General features: G+C 38.0%; 1 protein-coding gene across 1 annotated transcript; it reads left to right on the top strand.

The window, feature by feature from the left end:
• The first annotated feature begins 10,085 nt into the window (after positions 1–10,085).
• LOC141620897 (serpin-Z10-like) lies at positions 10,086–17,547 on the top strand. The gene is made up of 3 exons (XM_074437648.1): positions 10,086–10,250; positions 10,924–11,505; positions 17,362–17,547. Exons 1-3 carry the CDS (start codon positions 10,086–10,088, stop codon positions 17,545–17,547), a joined length of 933 nt encoding a protein of 310 aa, XP_074293749.1.
• The last annotated feature ends 285 nt before the right edge of the window (positions 17,548–17,832 follow it).

The following is a 17,832-nucleotide window of genomic DNA, read 5'->3' as shown; positions in this document are numbered from 1 at the left end:
CTTCTTTGTATATGGTGGGTAAGGCCGAATCTTGGGTGCACAGTTATATGACCATAAGACCAAATGTGGAATGGGATAATTTTGTAATGGATCTGTGTGCTCGATTTAAGGAAAATTTGGGTAGCAATGTGGTAGAAGAGTTCAATAAATTGCAGCAAAAAAGGGTCTTTAGAGGATTATCTTGATGCCTTTGAAAATCTGAGAGGGTTGATGTTACAAAGAAATGCATTGTTGCCTGAAAGTCATTTCTTGGATAGTTTCATTGGAGGATTGAAACCCATGGTTAAGCCCTTTGTGAGAGCTTTGAAACCAACAACCATGGCGGAGGCGGTGGAATTAGCAAGGTGTCAAGAGGAGAGTTTGGTGCAGCTAGAACCCCGGGCAACAAATCGAGATAAACCCTAATAGGCTTACCGGCCAAGGTTTTAGCAGAACCCCACAACCGATTTTGAGAATAACACTAATACCAGATTTTCACAACCATTTCAAAGATCAACCTAAGGTTTAACTAATCAAAGACCCACTAATTTCAAAAAATTAACACCTCTTTGAAGTGGATGATAAAAGGAAGAAGAATTTGTGTTTTCAATGTGATGAGCCATATCTTCCAGGGCACAAATGCAAGGGTAGGCTCTATAATATGGTGTTAGTTCCTATGGATTTAGAGGACGAGGAAGGAAGTACAAATGATAATATGGATATCCCTGAATTCACCGAAAAAAATGAAGGTGTGATTGAAGAATTTGGGGGAAGAACAGCCGTGATATCCCCGAATGCGATCTCTGGTCATACTTCCTACCAAACTATGAGAGTACAGGGCAAAGTCAAGCATAATGCTGTCCATATTCTCATTGATTCAGGAAGCACACATAACTTCTGTGATGAAAATGTTGCACAGAAGCTTGGATGTAAGATCACATCCTCATATCCACTAGAAGTTTCTGTTGCGAATGGAGAAAAGATTGTTACTACAAAGGTATGCAAAGTGTTCGGTGGCGACTACATGGGGTTGAATTTACAACTGATGTGATGATTGTGCCTTTAGGTGGGTGTGAAATGGTGTTAGGAGTCCAATGGCTCTCATCTTTGGGGCCAGTGATATGGGATTTTGATCAATTGAGGATGGAATTCATGTATCAAGGGAGGAGGGTGATCCTTAGGGACATCACAAATGGAAGTCCGAAATGGATATCCGGGAGGAAGTTGATGCTGAAATGAGTAAGAGGAAGGACATGACAGTGGTCGGTTCTTTGCTATTCAAGTGAAACCAAAGTCTTGAAGACACCACCAAGATGTCGACAAGATCGTATCTCCTATGCTGCTGAAATTCAAAAAGTTTTACATGAATTTGAGGACATATTTCTTGAACCAAAAGTATTACCACCCTATAGGAATCATGACCATAGGATTCATCTTAATCCTGGAGTATCACCCATAAATGTTAGACCATATAGATATCATGTGGTGCAAAAGAATGCTATTGAAACAATCACTAAAGAAATGTTGGAAGTCAAAAGGTGTTGTTCAGCCCAGTCAAAGTCCATTTTCCTCTCCTGTTGTCATGGTTAAGAAAAAAGATGGCACATGGAGGTTTTGTGTGGATTATAGGGAGTCAAACAAGAGTACTTTTTTAAGGATAAATTCCCTATTCCGATTATTGATGAATCTAACTGGACCAATTACAAGGTTCTTGTATATTTTCAAAAATTGATTTGAGGTCCAGTTATTGGCAAATTAGAATGCATCCTGAAGATATACAGAAGACTGCTTTTAGAACTCATGTAGGGCATTATGAGTTTGTAGTAATGCCTTTTGGCCTTACTAATGCCCCTTCAACATTTCAGAGTTTGATGAACTCTATTTTCAGTGAGCATTTAAGAAAGTTTATATTGGTGTTTTTTGATGACATATTGGTTTATAGCCCTGACATTGCATCCCATACTATTCATTTGAGGGCCACATTGGAAATTCTAAGACAACACCAGTTGTTTGCTAAGATGAGTAAGTGTAGCTTTGGGGTTGATCATGTGGAATATCTGGGACATATAGTGTCTGCTGCAGGGGTAGCTACTGACCCTACCAAAATACAAGCAATGCTCAAATGGCCACCTCCTAAATCAGTTAAAGAACTCAGGGGATTTTTGGGTTTAACTGGCTGTTACAGAAAGTTCATTAGGAATTATGGGATCATCAGCAAACACCTAACTAATTTACTCAGAAAAAAATGCATACATATGGAACCATGAAGCAGAAATGGCTTTTGAATCCTTGAAGCAAGCCATGATAACAGCTCCAGTTCTTGCCTTACCAGACTTCAGTTCTCAATTTGAGGTGGAGACTGATGCTTCTGACTAGGGGTGTTCATTCGCGGTTCGGTTCACCGAACCTCTAATTTAATTCGGTTCGCACACGGTTCGGTTTGGCAAAACTCCGAACCTAAACCGCACCGTTAGAAACGGTTATAAACGGTTCGGTTAACCACTTTAAACGGTTATTAGCGGTTCGGTTACCGGTTAACCTATAATCGTTCTATATTACTTTTTTTTCCAGTTTTCGTTAATTTTTTCTAATAGTTTAATTAAATTTTCATTATATATTATACCCAACAATAAAGTTAATAAGCTAAACTTTAGCATTAATCAATTTAAGAAATTTTAAATTTGGATACACTAAGAAAATTAAACGAAAGAACAGTTTTTTATATAATATTTTAATTTTTTGCTTACTTTTTTTTAAAACGGTTCGGTTCGCGGTTAACCGGTTATCTAAAATTGCGAACCTTAACCGAACCTTTTCCATAATAAAGTTAACGGTTCGGTTCAATGAACCGTTTTGTCGAAACGGTTCGGTTAATCGAACCTTTAAAATGGACGGTTTTTCGGTTTTGCGGTTCGGTTATTGCGGTTCGGTTTATTCTTAACACCCCTACTTCTGACATTGGCATAGGAGCTGTGTTAGGCCAGAAGGGTCATCCTATTGCTTTTATAAGCAAAGCCCTGGCTGATAAACATAAGGCCCTATCAACATATGAAAAAGAGCTGCTGGCTTTGATATTAGCTGTGGACAAATGGAGACCTTATTTGGTTGGTCAACACTTCATAATCAAAACTGATCACTTCAGTTTGAAATACTTGTTGGGGCAGAAAATAACCAGTTCTTTTCAGAGCAAATGCCTGCCAAAATTAATGGGATTGGATTATGAAGTGCAATACAGGAAGGGGAAGGAGAACACAGTGGCTGATGCTCTTTCTAGAGTGGAAGGGGCTGAATTATTGTCCATACTGGTGTCTCAAGTGAGGTATGATCTCTTATAAAGAATCAAGGATAGCTGGCAAGCCCCTGAGTTGATACAATTAATTACAGACTTGCAAGATAATCCTGCTGCAAACACCAAATTCCAATGGCAGGATGGTCAATTGGTTAAAAAGGGAAGGTTGGTTATAGGTCCTGACTCTGACTTAAGGTCAGAAATCTGTTCTTTAATGCATAATTCTCTGCTCTTGGGGACATTCTGTGTCCATGCTACATATATGAGGATGTCAGAACTTTTCTACTGGAAAAATATGAAGAAGAGTGTGAGGAAGTGGATTAAAGAGTGTGGGGTGTGCCAGCAGAACAAACCTCTATTGTAGTCACCTGCTGGACTTCTACAACCATTACCAATACCTGAGGCAATTTGGGTAAACATTTCTATGGATTTTATAGAAGGACTCCCTAAGTCACAAGGGAAGGACACAATCTTGGTTATAGTAGATGTTGAGTAAGTATGCCCATTTCCTATTGCTTACCCATCCTTTCAGGGCTTCTGATGTGGCAAAGGTGTATTTGGATCAAGTCTTCAAACTACATGGGAATCCCAAGTCAATAGTGAGTGATAGGGACAAGATCTTTACAAGCCAATTCTGGCAGGAACTCTTCAAACTACAAAAAGTGGACTTACTAATGTCCTCTGCTTATCATCCTCAAACAGATGGGCAATCAGAGGTAGTTAACAAATGTCTTGAGACATATCTTAGATGCATGACAGGAGAAAGACCTAAGGATTGGGCACAATGGGTGCCATTGGCTGAATGGTGGTACAACTCTAATTTTCACTCTGCCATAGGAACAACCCCTTATGAAGTGGTATATGGGCAATCACCTCAATTGCATTTTCCCTACATCAATGGTGATAGTGCAGTAGCTGCTGTGGATAGAAGCTTGAATGCCAGAGAGGAATGCATTCAGATGCTAAAATTCCATCTGAAACGAGCTCAGGATAGGATGAAGAATCAAAGTGATAAACACAGGACTGACACAGAATACCAGTTGGGAGAATTGGTGTATGTCAAACTACAACCATATAGACAACAATCAGTAGTCTATAGGAGTTGTCAGAAACTTGCACCAAGGTACTTTGGGCCATTTGAGGTGTCTGCAAAAATTGGCAAGGTGGCTTATAGGCTGAAGTTACCTGAGCAGTCCAAAATTCACCCTGTGTTTCACGTTTCTCAGTTAAAGAAACACCATGGTGTTGTGCCTGTTATTAGTGTTGTCCCTACTTTGGATGACAATCTGCAACTAAGGGCAGAGCCTGTAGCTATTTTGGAGAGAAAAATGGTGAAGAAAGGCAATGCTGCTGCTGTGTATTTTCTAGTACAATGGTCTAATGGCAATGCTGAGGATGCTACATGGGAGTTGTCAGCTGATTTCATGAAGAGATTCTCTGCATTTCAGATATCTTAAGCTTGAGGACAAGCTTCATTTGAAGAGGAATGTATTGCAACAAACCAGCTAACTAATTCAAGACACGTCAGCAAGTTGTTGAGAAGTTAGTTACAAGTGGTTATTAGAAATAATAAAGTTGTTACTACTCTTTACTATAAATAGCAAGCTGTATTCTTTGTGAAAATTCATTCATTGATTGTAAATCATTTCCTTCCTCTTCTACAAACTCTCTGTAATTCTCTCTCAATTTTCCTCTTTAATCAATACAATTTGTTCGAGAATTTCTCCTTCAATTTGCCCCAATTTGTGTATAGAATTTCCGATTTCAATATGAAATCCTGAATTCTGTTACAATTACTAAGTAGTTTACCTATTGATGCCACTATAGGATTTAGGAACAATACAATAAAACCAACAAGCTACATTGATATTGACTGAACATCTAATAAGTTAACAATATGAGGTACATCACGACTCTTGAATGTTATTATGACTTCAACAATGCAATATGTTGCAAACGGTCGAGTACATATTAAACTTGAGAATTCCTCCGAAATCTGGCTAAGTATACAGCAACAGTTACATAAATCTTGTCTAAAATGTGATCAAGGAACCGGAAATAGGCATGTCTCCACGAATTTTTCAGAGTCAACGTGCCGCAAAATATCCAAAATCCGGTATAGATTCCAATCCCAATGCTCACGTACAATCCAGGATAGATTTTATCTTTGTCATGATCATCGTCTCCTCCAACCTGTTCATTAGATAAACTACTGCCTTCTTCACAAGTACCCTTGAACTCATCCGTACGAAGATTAGGATTACCTTGAAAAGCCTCAATAGGATCAAACCAAAAATTTGACATATAGTATTTTGGCATTGAGCCTGATAAATTATTGTAAGAGAGATTAACGTAGGCCAGAAACTCCGTACTTCCAATACAGGGGATATCTCCGCTCAAGTTGTTGCTTGACAAATCAAGGTATTCGAGGTACTTGAGGTTCGCCATTGAAGCGGGAATGGTACCCTCAAGTTGATTATTAGAGAGATCGAGATATGAAAGCGAAGATTCTCCTCCTAAGAAACTTGGAATGGGACCTGAGAGAAATTACAAGTGATTGTCTCTATAATAAATATTTCCTTCGTCCAATAAATATTTCCTTCGTCCAATGATAAACATTTTCATTACTGAAATTGCAGATTATAATGGTGACACATAACACAAAAAAATAAAAAAGAACAAAAGTTTATCAATAGGTAAATATAACTTTATTTCATGATGATGCACATACCTGACAGTGAATTGTTTGAGAGATCCAAGTGCATAAGAACCTGGAGATTTCCAATTGTATCAGGAATAGTACTTGAGAGTGAGTTCTGAGAGAGATCGAGATGCTCTAGGAATTTTAAGTTTTCAATTGCATCAGGAATACTTGAGAGTGAGTTCTGAGAGAGATCGAGGTATTTAAGGAATTCCGAGTTCCCTATTGCATCAGGAATAGGCCCTTTAATCAAATTATACGACAGATCAAGATACTGCAGTGACTTTTTGGATGATGAGTAATTCCTAGTGTTGAACAACCACTTAAAAATTGTGGAACTAGTAAATTCATTTCCCGAAAGGCTCACGATGCGAAGATTAGCAGATAGAAGAGATGTGGATGGAAGTGGGGTAGAAAGTTGACAGTGATTCATTTGTAGGACTTCTAACAACGGGAGACTGCCAATACTCTGAGACCAATTTTTAAACTTGCTAAGACTTGTACCACTTAAGTTAATGTCTCTCAGCAAAGTTAGTCGTGAAATCCAATTCAAGCTCTTGGCAGAAAGCCCGTAATTAGAACTGAGATCAAGAGACGTTAGACGGGTAAGATTTCCCAGTTGATGGGGTATATTCCCACTGAAGAAAGAGTTGGAAAGGTTAAGGTATGTTAGGTTGACGAGGGAGCCAATACAACTCGGTATAACCATACCATAGAAATAATTTGAGCTAAGATCTAAGTATTTAAGATGCTTGAGCTCACTAAGGGAAGGACTGAATACTTGACTATCCAAGGAAATCTTTCCATATGGGGCCGCGCTGAGATTAAGGCCGATTACATGACCCGACTGATTGCTGCAGGAGACACCCTTCCATGTACAGCAGTCTGGTGTACCTGGATTCCCCCACAAATCAATCAACTCACACCCATCATGTTGAATAGTGTGATGTTTGAATTTGAGCAAAGCATCTCGTTCTTGGTCTATACAAGTAATGTTTTTACGATGAATGACAACAGTTTTCCCGGCATTACAACTCGCACAGAATGATAGGACAAGCAAACAAAATAGAAAGAGATTGGAAGGGGTTGTTGGGATGATTTGATAATGCCAATTCATTGTGGACAAAGATGATCAATTAGGACAAGCAAACAAAATAGATAGATATATTATGCAACTTATATATACTGCTCGTTCTCAGCAAAGTATGAGGTTGTGAAATTATTATGGAACCTCTACTGAAATTCCGGTCGTCTGTATAATGACCTTGTACAGAAGAACGATTGTATTAAACTATTCATCATTTTGTTGAAATTTGTAGGGAGCATTAGCGTGTGTTGACTCCTAACTAGATAGTGACTACCCACTACATAAGTCTCCTTCCTTAGGCATAGACTGTCTGCCGTAGCAGAACCGCAGTTTGAAATTAGAGGGCGAAAAATTCGAGTGGGGTGAATTACTATTTACGAGTATATGGGAATATAAAGTAAAGTGGAAAAAAAATCACTGACCACGCAGTTAAGCCTAGCCACGGCTTTGCTAATTGTTATTTCATTGTTCAGTAGAGACGATCGTCCCTACTAGCCCCGGCTAGGTTCCCCCACTGTCCATACACTAGACGGTCAGAAAATGATCTGGGTTACTTCATCAAGGCTCTGAGTATATGGTAATATTAATTGTGTATATTCCGCCCGGTCCATGGCCTCGTGGGCTGGCTTTGGCTTCGTCATTGAATCCAGAATATCATCATCTTTTTTTTAGTAGGGTCAACACGTTGGGTTAAAGAATAATCAAGAATTCTATTAAAATATAGTAGTTAATTATAACGTAATTTTTGATTTAAAAATTCAAATTCGAATCCGAACCCAAACCCAAGCTTTGTTTGCGTACCATTTTTTTCGAGTGCTATTTTAATTTTAGCGTAATTTTTGATTAAAAATTCAAATTCAAACGAGAATATTATCTTTTTTGTTAGCTTATAATAACATATATTATGAAATTTTATCTTATAAACTAATATTTTAATTTATTTATTTTAAAACTGATACAATTTAAGTAAATATATTGAAAAATATTAAGTAATTTAAAAAATAACGAGCTCAAACGAGCTCCCGAATCGAGCCTTAGTCTGCTCGAGCTCGGCTCGGTTTGGGCTCAACTTAGTTCGAGCCCGAGCTCAAGCCCAGTTTGACCAATCTCGAGCCGAGCTTTGACCGAGCCGATCCCAAGGGCTTGTCGAGCAGGCTTAGTTCATTTACAGCCCTAAGCAGAATCGAGGTTTGAAATTAGAGGCGGAATGTTCGACTGGGGTGAATTATCCTCACTATGATAATATAGTAAACTAGAAAAATAATCGCTGACTACACAGATAAGCCTAGCCTTGGCTTTTTTTTGATAGAAAGTAACCATTAACCGATTACTGGGTTATGGCGGACCAATTATTCCGGGTTGGTGTTATTGGGTCAACATCATTATTCAGGTTAAATTAGGCTTTATTCAGATTGAAAAATCAAGCATATGAGCTAACATTTGACCGTATTATTTTGTTTGAATTATTGGTTAGTAGACAAATGAATACTTGAAGATGATTCATTTTGTAGAATTTCTAGGGTCCATGTGTGTTAAGTGCTTAAAAGTCTGTTGACTGGTAACGACCAACAGGCCTCCTTGCTTAATAAATAGATAAAGGCAAAGACTATATACTGGTAGAAACTTGATCTTGTTTGCTTTTTATCAGGGTTTTAGAAATTTAGGATTATGGGTAGAGTAAATTGACGAAAACTACATTTCACAAATTTAAAATTAACATTCCCTCTGTTTTGTAATCCTAGATTTGTGTACATCGTAGTGGCCTTGAGCCTCATTTGACACCAAAAATATTTGTGTACATCGTCAATTTACGCTACAGTTAAAGATAGACCTAGTCTATAGGCTATACCCACTATGTCCCAAAATATTCGATTAAATATATATAGGTTATTTAAATTAAACAAGGACAATCACATCCAATTTTCTGATTAAACTAAACAAAATGTGCAGAAATAAGCCCTAACTAATTCAAAAATAAAAAGACAGCAGGATTAAGAGCAAAATTTACACACACAAAAAAAGCTAAAGAATAGTATTGTAAGACTTCGCATAGTTGCATACAAGGGCACTTGGAGCAATCTTTTTTTGGGTACTAAAGTTAATTTAATGGGTAGACCTCTCCTAAGTTCGGAATTACCGCTCACACCAGCCAACTTTGGTTCTTTTTTGGGTGAAGACCAACCCTAAAAATAGGAATTTTAAAGGTACGTTACAACTGTTAGTCCAAAGAAGATTAACTAGTGTGTGCGATCTTCAAAAATATTGTACGGATCAAAAACATTAATTATTCATAAAAGCCTACGAATCAAAATCAAAAATATTAACTACTCCCTCCATTATTCTATATTAGTCGTTTTAGAAAATTTGGTATTTTTCTTTATATAAGTCGTTTTAAGACTCCTAGGCATTAATTGCTTGAATTTTCCAGAAAAATTAACTTTTCTCTATTTCCATTGCATTTTCATGATAGTTGTATTTAATGACGCAATTAGTATCCCACCCACCACAGCCTTGTACTAAACGTTTATTGGAAGAAATTAGAAAAGTGAATTGGAAGAAATTAGAAAAGTGAATTAATTATTTGAGAGAGGCAGAGTAATTATGAAAGAGAAATTAACTTTATATAGGATAATTATTAGTTTATTAATACTCTTAATTCTTGTGCATATAGCTTAAACGACTTATATAAAAGTATGGAGGGAGTATTTCATAAACTGCGAACATGCAAACCTAGCTAAACAAAAAAATCTGAATTATTGAGATGATAAGGGTTGGAACATTATTGAGGAAGTTGAAGAAGTTGATAATGGGTAGTAATCAAAAAACCAAAGTTATTGCCAACCAAATCGTAAAACAAAATTCCAAAAAAGAACTTGTCGCACCAAAGTTTTCATTACAAGTCGCTGCACAATGTAATTCAGGAACATTTGTTAAAGAGCGAGAGCGTGGTGTGCTCGCCGGTGTCGATCGAGGCCCTTCTTAGCATCCTAGCCCTTGGAGCGGAGAAATCGACGCTAGAGCAGTTACTTATGCTGCTTGGACATGGCGACGTGAGTGAATTGAACAAAGCGGCGCTTAAATTAGGTGCCGTTCTCAAGGGTGCCCGTGACGATGATGAAGATGGGCCGAAGATATCGTTTGTTAATGGGTTGTGGTTGGATCAACGGTTCTCGTTGAAGCGGGTTTTAAGAAAGGTTTGAAGGATGTTCATAAGGCTGAAGCTAGGGTTGTTGATTTCGCCAATCAGGTATGACTGTATTCGACTCCCTCCATCCCATTTATATTATGTGTATTTTTATATATTTTTTATTTTTATATTTCACCGAAAGTGATAAATTAACAAATTTAATTACGATGAAGACAGAAAAATAGGGATAATAATTTGGAACATATCAAATCAATTCATGGATTATACCACCCGTTTACCAGTGGTACGGTGTAAAATCTGAGCTTTGTAATAAAGAATTCGAGTTTTATTTTAAAAAATACGAGCTCGATTTGTTTTACCTTAAGTGTACAATGTTTATATAAAGCTTATTTACAAATAGATGTATAATCCTATTTAAATAGTTCATTTTCATTAATGTGTTTTACTTTATCGGCTACCATGACAATGATGAATGGGATTTACGACAACAACATTTTTTGTATAAAACGATTTTACACAATTATTATTGTAAAAGCATGGGTTATTTATGTAATTAACTCCAATAAAATAACTTCTCACTATTTATCATGCTTGGGCAAGAAAGGCATTAAGGTATTTTGTAGATTGTTTCACAGTAATGTCTTATTATAAAGCGGTTTTATAAGAGACTTATTCGTATAGTTGTATACTAATATGTTTAATTTTTTTCATTTTTAAAGGTTGATCAAGTAGTGAATGACATAAACTCGTGGGCTGAACAAGAAACCAAAGGGTTGATCAAACAAGTTCTTTCCAGAGACAACATTGAAGATAATACTCTTTTAGTTTTGGCTAATGCATTATATTTCAAAGGAAATTGGCATAAATATTTTGAGTCGAAAAATACAAAAGATGGCAACTTTAATCTTCTCAATGGTGACAAAATTCAAGTTCCCATGATGAATCAATGGCACGAGTTCTTCGAGTATCAATCTTCTGATAGTTGCCAGGTTCTAAAAATGTCATACAAAACAGGAGAAAACTCGGAAGATAAAGATGAGACGAAGGCCTTTTCAATGTATGTCTTTCTCACACATGAGAAGAATGGCTTACCAAATCTCGTTGAAGAAATCAAGACTGATGCAAATTTGTTCATCAATAACCTCGAGTTTGTCAGAATTACCCATCTTTCATTCCCGAAATTCAAATTTGAATGCGAAGTTGTGCTCAAAGAGCCTATGAAAGAATTGGGCTTGTTACTACCATTTGAAAAAACCTGTGAGGATTTTTCAGGAATGACGGATGTCACTGAGCCGATCTATGTAAGTGGTATATCTCAGAAGTGCTTTGTTGAAACTGTTGAGTTTATGGATTCAAGTACCTAAGAGGGGGAGGGGGTGAATTAGGTACTCTTTTAAAAATTTTAACTTCAACTTTATTGGATTAAAGTGAGTTAAGTGAACAAAAGAGATTAGAGGATACTTTGAATAATATTGAAAGATTGAACAAGTATCACGATGAATGTTTGCTGAAGTATGAAAGCAACAATCGTTCGATCGTATCTATTTGTCTCGGTTTGTGAGTATTATGCCCGGACCAAATGCGACAAAGATGATGAACTGTTGCTTCTAAGTTTGAGCGAAACAAAACAAACAAAGTATAAAGGCAGCGGAAATAAAATAAGCACTTGAACACGAGATTTTTGAATTGGTTCGGCAAGAAACTCAAGTGCCTACGTCCAATCTACTTTTTATTACTTTCCTTTAGTGATCTACTCCGAAAACTAAAAGACCCTTGTAATAAAAGACGCCAACCTACTCCGGTTGCAAAGCTAGTACAAGAACTACTCCGTTCTATGACAAGCTAACTCGCAATCTACTTCGATTGCCAAGAGTTAAAGGACTACTCCGTCCTAGAACTCAACAACTCACAACCTACTCCGGTTGCCAAGAGTTAAAGACTACTCCGTCCTAGAACTCTACTAACACACTTAAAATGTAAAGGATCAAGTTTCCACTAACACATTCTTAACAAAGAATAGAGGTGGACAACTGTTACAAGATCAACACTTTTAAGCAAGAGAGTTTAGTATAGAAAAGCAACAATGGCCACGACTGTAACAACTTGAAGACCCTTGAAGACTTTTAAACGATTTTGCAAAGACACGGTTTTAAACTCTTAAAACAATTTGCAAAGATGGAAGAATTAAATCAGAAAAGTCTTGAGGATTTAAAGAGGAGGGACACGGTTTATATAGAGGAGGTGAGTGAAGGGATTGCTAGGGTTTTGAAGGGTCAAAGACCTCACATGTGAAGGGCAATAGCAACCACCCAAAAACTTGCACCAAAAAGGAGTCTTTTGCAAAGGTAAGAATAGAGAAAGAAGGTTTGAAAGACAACCTTAAATGCTCATGCAATTTCAGAAAACAAAGGATGTGAGACAAGTCACATGATGACAAGTTAACACCAATATGGCAAAAAGCACTTTTTGTTTTCTTAAAAACCAAAGGATTGAATTTGCATAAAGAGGAAACATTTTGAATAATTCAAACCACTCTTTATTGGATACTACCTCCTTAATAAAATCAGATTTTTATCTTTGAAAATAAGAGTCACGTGAAAGCATTTGAAAGATAAAAAGGAAGCTTCAAGTTTTTACGAGTTGTGACAACAATCCACTCAGCTGTTTACTTGTTAAAGCAACAGTCATCTGGACTGTTTCTATTACTCTACTATACTTAACTTTCTTGCTTGTACATTAGATGACACACGACTAATTACAATGGGATAATAAACAACTTCAACACTTCTTAATCCAAGCTTGATTACATCATTAATCCTGAAAAGGTAAACTAAGATAACACAAATCAAATGGGCATGTTATCATCAACATAAGGAACCCAACAAATTCCCCCTTTGATGATGACAAGCCCCAAACGAATGTATAAGCAATGTAAACACCTTAATTCAAGAATTTTAACAAGCAAGATCAAATGATAGAGAAGGGACAATATTATCTTACCAAAGGCAAAGACTAGAATCAAACTATCATGACAATTTTACATTGCCCCAAACAAGAATCAAGCTAAGAAGGTTAGACAAGCCATTAGTTTAATCAATAAGCAAGGAGATTTAAAGCATGAGTTTACCTTTTCCCCCTCTTGACATCATCAAAAGGATAGGGATGTCACAAGCATTAGAGTGCAGATATTTCATAAGAAAACACAAAAAGACACATGTAGGTGTGACAAGGTAACAAGGTCAACATAAACAAAGATTAAGCATAAGTTAATCAAGGTTCAACATAGCTAAAGAGAGTTTAGAGTACACCACCAAATGTTCAAAATAACAAGCAAGAAAATAAGTCTTAGAAAGGCACAACCAAGGTGGAACAAAATAAAGGGGCACGGGTGAGGGTTAATAGGCCGAGAGGAAATGGAAAGGCTAAGGAGAGGAGGCTTGTTCACCATCCGAGCCACTACCCAACGGATCATCATCCACATTAGCATCTTCACCAACCTCTTTTGTTGACACAAGGGTGGAAATAATATCCACCTCTCCACGGATGAGGTCCAAAGTAGAAGCAAGGGCCGAAATAGCCAAGTCCTTTTGGCGAGCATCTTCCCTAATCCACGCACCCAACTCAGCCACGGCATTGAGTACATCCCGCATATTACCCGTATTCCCTTGACTAGATGACCCAACTTCCGGGTCCTTCTTAATTTTCATAGAAATTAACTCATCATTCTCAACCTTGATAAGCATCTTCCCCATTTGCCCATCACTCATAACATCACACATATCCAACGAACCCAAGCTAGTATTCACTAAAACCCCGTGTGCCTTGAGCACAATCGATAACCACATTCCATAGGGTAAATGAATCAAGCTAGAAGAAGGTCGACGAAGCTTGGTCGAGATAAGATGAAAACGTTTAAACATTAGCCCAACTAGGTTCACCTTCTTATGGGTAGCAATGTGATAGATTAAATATTGTAAGGCAATGGTGAGTTTTCCTCTATCACCCGAAGGATATATTGAGCGACACAACATGTTAAAAATGATTCGAAGAGGAGGTGGGATTTGGGTGTTGCTTACGGGTCCAGGGGAAACAGTTTTGGGACAAACGGTTTGAGCAATACTAAGAGGAGAGGCATATGGTAAGGCTACCCAAGTTTCGGAGGGGAGTTTGTCATAGCCTCCGACTGGAATATTAAGAGCAGTAGCGAAATCAGATTGAGTCAGTTTTAGAGGCTTACCTTTCACCTTAGCTGTAACAAATTCACCAGATTTATCAACCCTAACGATTGCAAAGAATCAGATTACTTCGCTCACAAATACCGGCTCACGCATTTCCAACAGCTTCTCCCAACCTTGAGCTAAAACCATATCACGGACAGAGTGGAAAGCAGGCGGCTCGAACCATGTTTGATTATACACCCGAGGAGAGTGAATAGCTTTGATGTTCATCAACCTCTCACAATTTTTGTAAATGGAAGTAGGGAGGTCGATACTCTCAAGGTGAGCCCAAACAATGGCTAGATCCCACTTCGAGGTTAGGGATACCGGGTCGGAGGGAGCAAGATATACAAGCTTTTTCTTCAATGGTTTCGATTTTTTGTGAGGAGGTTCACTGGGATTTTCAATTGGGTATCAATAATCGGGTTATCAACATTGCTTTGCTCGAGAGTTTCTGATATTGGGGGTAATTGAGAGGAGGAGGCTTTTTCTTTTCTTTTGTTGTTCTTTTTCACGAGTCGAGTCGACTCACGGATTTCGACGGATTTTCATTCAAATCAAATTCGGTTTCATCTTCAACATCTTCAACCAAAACAGTAACCGGTTCAGAGGAGGAGCTCGGAACAGTAGCTTTTCTTCCGACCACCACGAGTGCGTCGTCCTACCATTGTGGAGATGGGTATGTCGTCGGATGATGGAGGGTCAGTGGGTTTTGGTGATGGTTGAGGGCTAGGTGGATCTGGGTTTGTTGATGTCGTGTTTGAGGTTTGTGGAGGAAAGGCGTAAGATGTTTTGACTGGAGGCATGGTTGGAGTTGATGATGTGGGCGGATTTGATGTGACAGGGGAGGTAATTTTTGTGGGTTTAATGGGTATGGGTGTGTTAAATGATGTTTTTACCATGGTGGGTTAGGGTAGGTGATATGAGGGAGTTGTGGATTTGGGAGATGAAGGGTTAGTGGATTTTGGGTAGGAGTTTGGACGGGTAGGAGTGGTGGGTATGTTGGGGTAGTTAATGGCCCATTTAATGAGGTAAGTAAAGTAGTTGGCCCATCTAGACGAATTCAATCACTCGAAATAAAAACACAAAGTAGCATATGATAAACGTAAATTTAGATATGAGGTTGAGTGATTACCGACTCACAAATACGGTGTCAATTTTTGGTCCAAACATGACGTCAATGCACTTAGAACACTTAATAACATATATCCAATTTTAATTTAATCAATTAGGGAATTTTGTAAAACACACACTCAAAATCACAAGCTATTAATTAACCCAATTTCTAGTCTAAATTTCTCAAAATGTTCTCTTGCAAGTGGTTTAGTAAAAATATCGGCAATTTGATTTTCGGTCTTGCAAAAGATAAGTTTGATATGTCCTTTTTCCACATGATCACGAATAAAATGATGACGGATATCAATATGTTTGGTTTTAGAGTGTTGAATGGGATTTTTGGAAATATTAATTGCACTCGTATTATCACACATTAAAGGAATGGAGTCAAAAATAATACCAAAATCCAAGAGTTGTTGTTTTACCCAAAGGAGTTGAGAACAACAATGTGCCGCACTAACGTACTCCCTTTCGGCCGTAGAAAGAGCTACCGTATTTTGTTTCTTTGAAGCCCAAGAAGTCAAGCAAGGACCCAAGAACGTTGCAATTCCGGAGGTACTCTTTCTATCTACCGTGCACCCCGCATAGTCCGCATCCGAAAAGCCTATAAGATCAAAAGGACAATATAAGGGGTACCATAGGTAAAGATTTTGGGTTCCAATCAAATACCGAAGAATTCGTTTAACGGCTTTGAAATGTGATTCTTTCGGATTTGCTTGGAACCTAGCACATAAGCATACACTAAAGAGAATGTCGGAACGACTTGCGGTCAAGTAAAGAAGTGAGCCTATCATACCTCTATACACCTTATCACTAACATTCTTACCGAGTTCATCTTTGTCCAATTTGGACCCGGCTACCATAGGTGTATCATGAGGCTTACCATTAGTCATCCCAAATTTCTTAAGCATTTCCTTAATATACTTTTGTTGATGGATCATGATTCCATCCTTTGATTGCTTAATTTGGAGCCCAAGGAAGAATCCTAGCTCACCCATCATGCTCATTTCAAACTCCGATTTCATTAGTTCCGAAAAATATAAGTAAAGGAGTTCATTTGTTGCACCAAATATAATGTCATCAACATATACTTGTACAACCAACAGTTAAATCTGATCATTTGCTTCAAGAACAATGTTTTGTCAACGGAGCCTCTTTTAAAACCATTTTCAATAAGGAATTTAGACAATCTATCATACCAACATCTTGGTGCTTGTTTTAAACCATAAAGAGCTTTGTCTAATTTGAAAACATGGTTAGGCAAATCATTGTTCTCAAAACCCGGTGGTTGTTCTACAAATACATCTTCTTCCAAATATCCATTTAAGAAAGCGGTTTTGACATCCATTTGGAAGAGTTTAATGCCTTTGTGAGCCGCAAAAGCTATAAGCAATCGTATGGCCTCAAGTCTAGCTACCGGTGCATAGGTTTCATCGTAATCAATACCCTCTTGTTGGTTATAACCTTGCACCACTAGTCTAGCCTTGTTTCTTACGATTTCTCCCGAGTCATCAAGCTTGTTGCGAAAGACCCACCTAGTACCAATGACGGTACGATTAGGCGGTCTAGGGACTAAGTGACATACCTCATTCCTTTTGAATTGATTGAGCTCTTCTTGCATGGCAAGCAACCAATCCGCATCCGTCAAGGCGATTGTTACATTTGAAGGTTCAATTTGAGAAAGGAACGCATTGTGGGCACAATACTCATTGAGATGAGCGAGATTGTTGAGGGATGATCTTGTTCGAATTCCCGAGTTGAGATCACTTGTGAGATTAGTGAGTGGATGAGAGCTTTGATGTTTCCACTTCTTTGGAACAATAGTTTCTTGTTCCCCCTCAAAGATCGATCCACAATGGATCTGTTGCTATTGGCCTGGAAGGTTCTTCATCCTCACCGTTTTGGGTTACTTCAGCTTGGAGGTGGATGCAACAAATGATCGTTGGGTCTGTTGCTTCCAGAGAGGAATCGATAGTATTACGTGTTCCCCCGAGTTGCGCTCTCCTTTGAAGGTGACAGCTCTCTCGTGTATGCATTGCAATTGATCTTTGGGAGCTTCTTCATCCGTGAACACGAAGTCTTTTCGAACAAGACCAATCTCAAACTCATCATCCTCATCCTCATCATCATCATCCATGTTTTGTACCTGCCCAAGCACACTAGATTCATCAAAAATGACATGGATACTTTCTTCAATTAACAAGGTTCGTTTATTGTAAACTTTATAGGCCTTGCTATGATCGGAGTACCCAATAAATACTCCTTCATCACTACGTGGATCGAACTTACCCAAGT

This window comes from Silene latifolia, chromosome X, assembly GCF_048544455.1.
Source record: "Silene latifolia isolate original U9 population chromosome X, ASM4854445v1, whole genome shotgun sequence".
Taxonomy (NCBI): domain Eukaryota; kingdom Viridiplantae; phylum Streptophyta; class Magnoliopsida; order Caryophyllales; family Caryophyllaceae; genus Silene; species Silene latifolia.
This window is presented reverse-complemented; position numbering and strand designations above follow the sequence as displayed.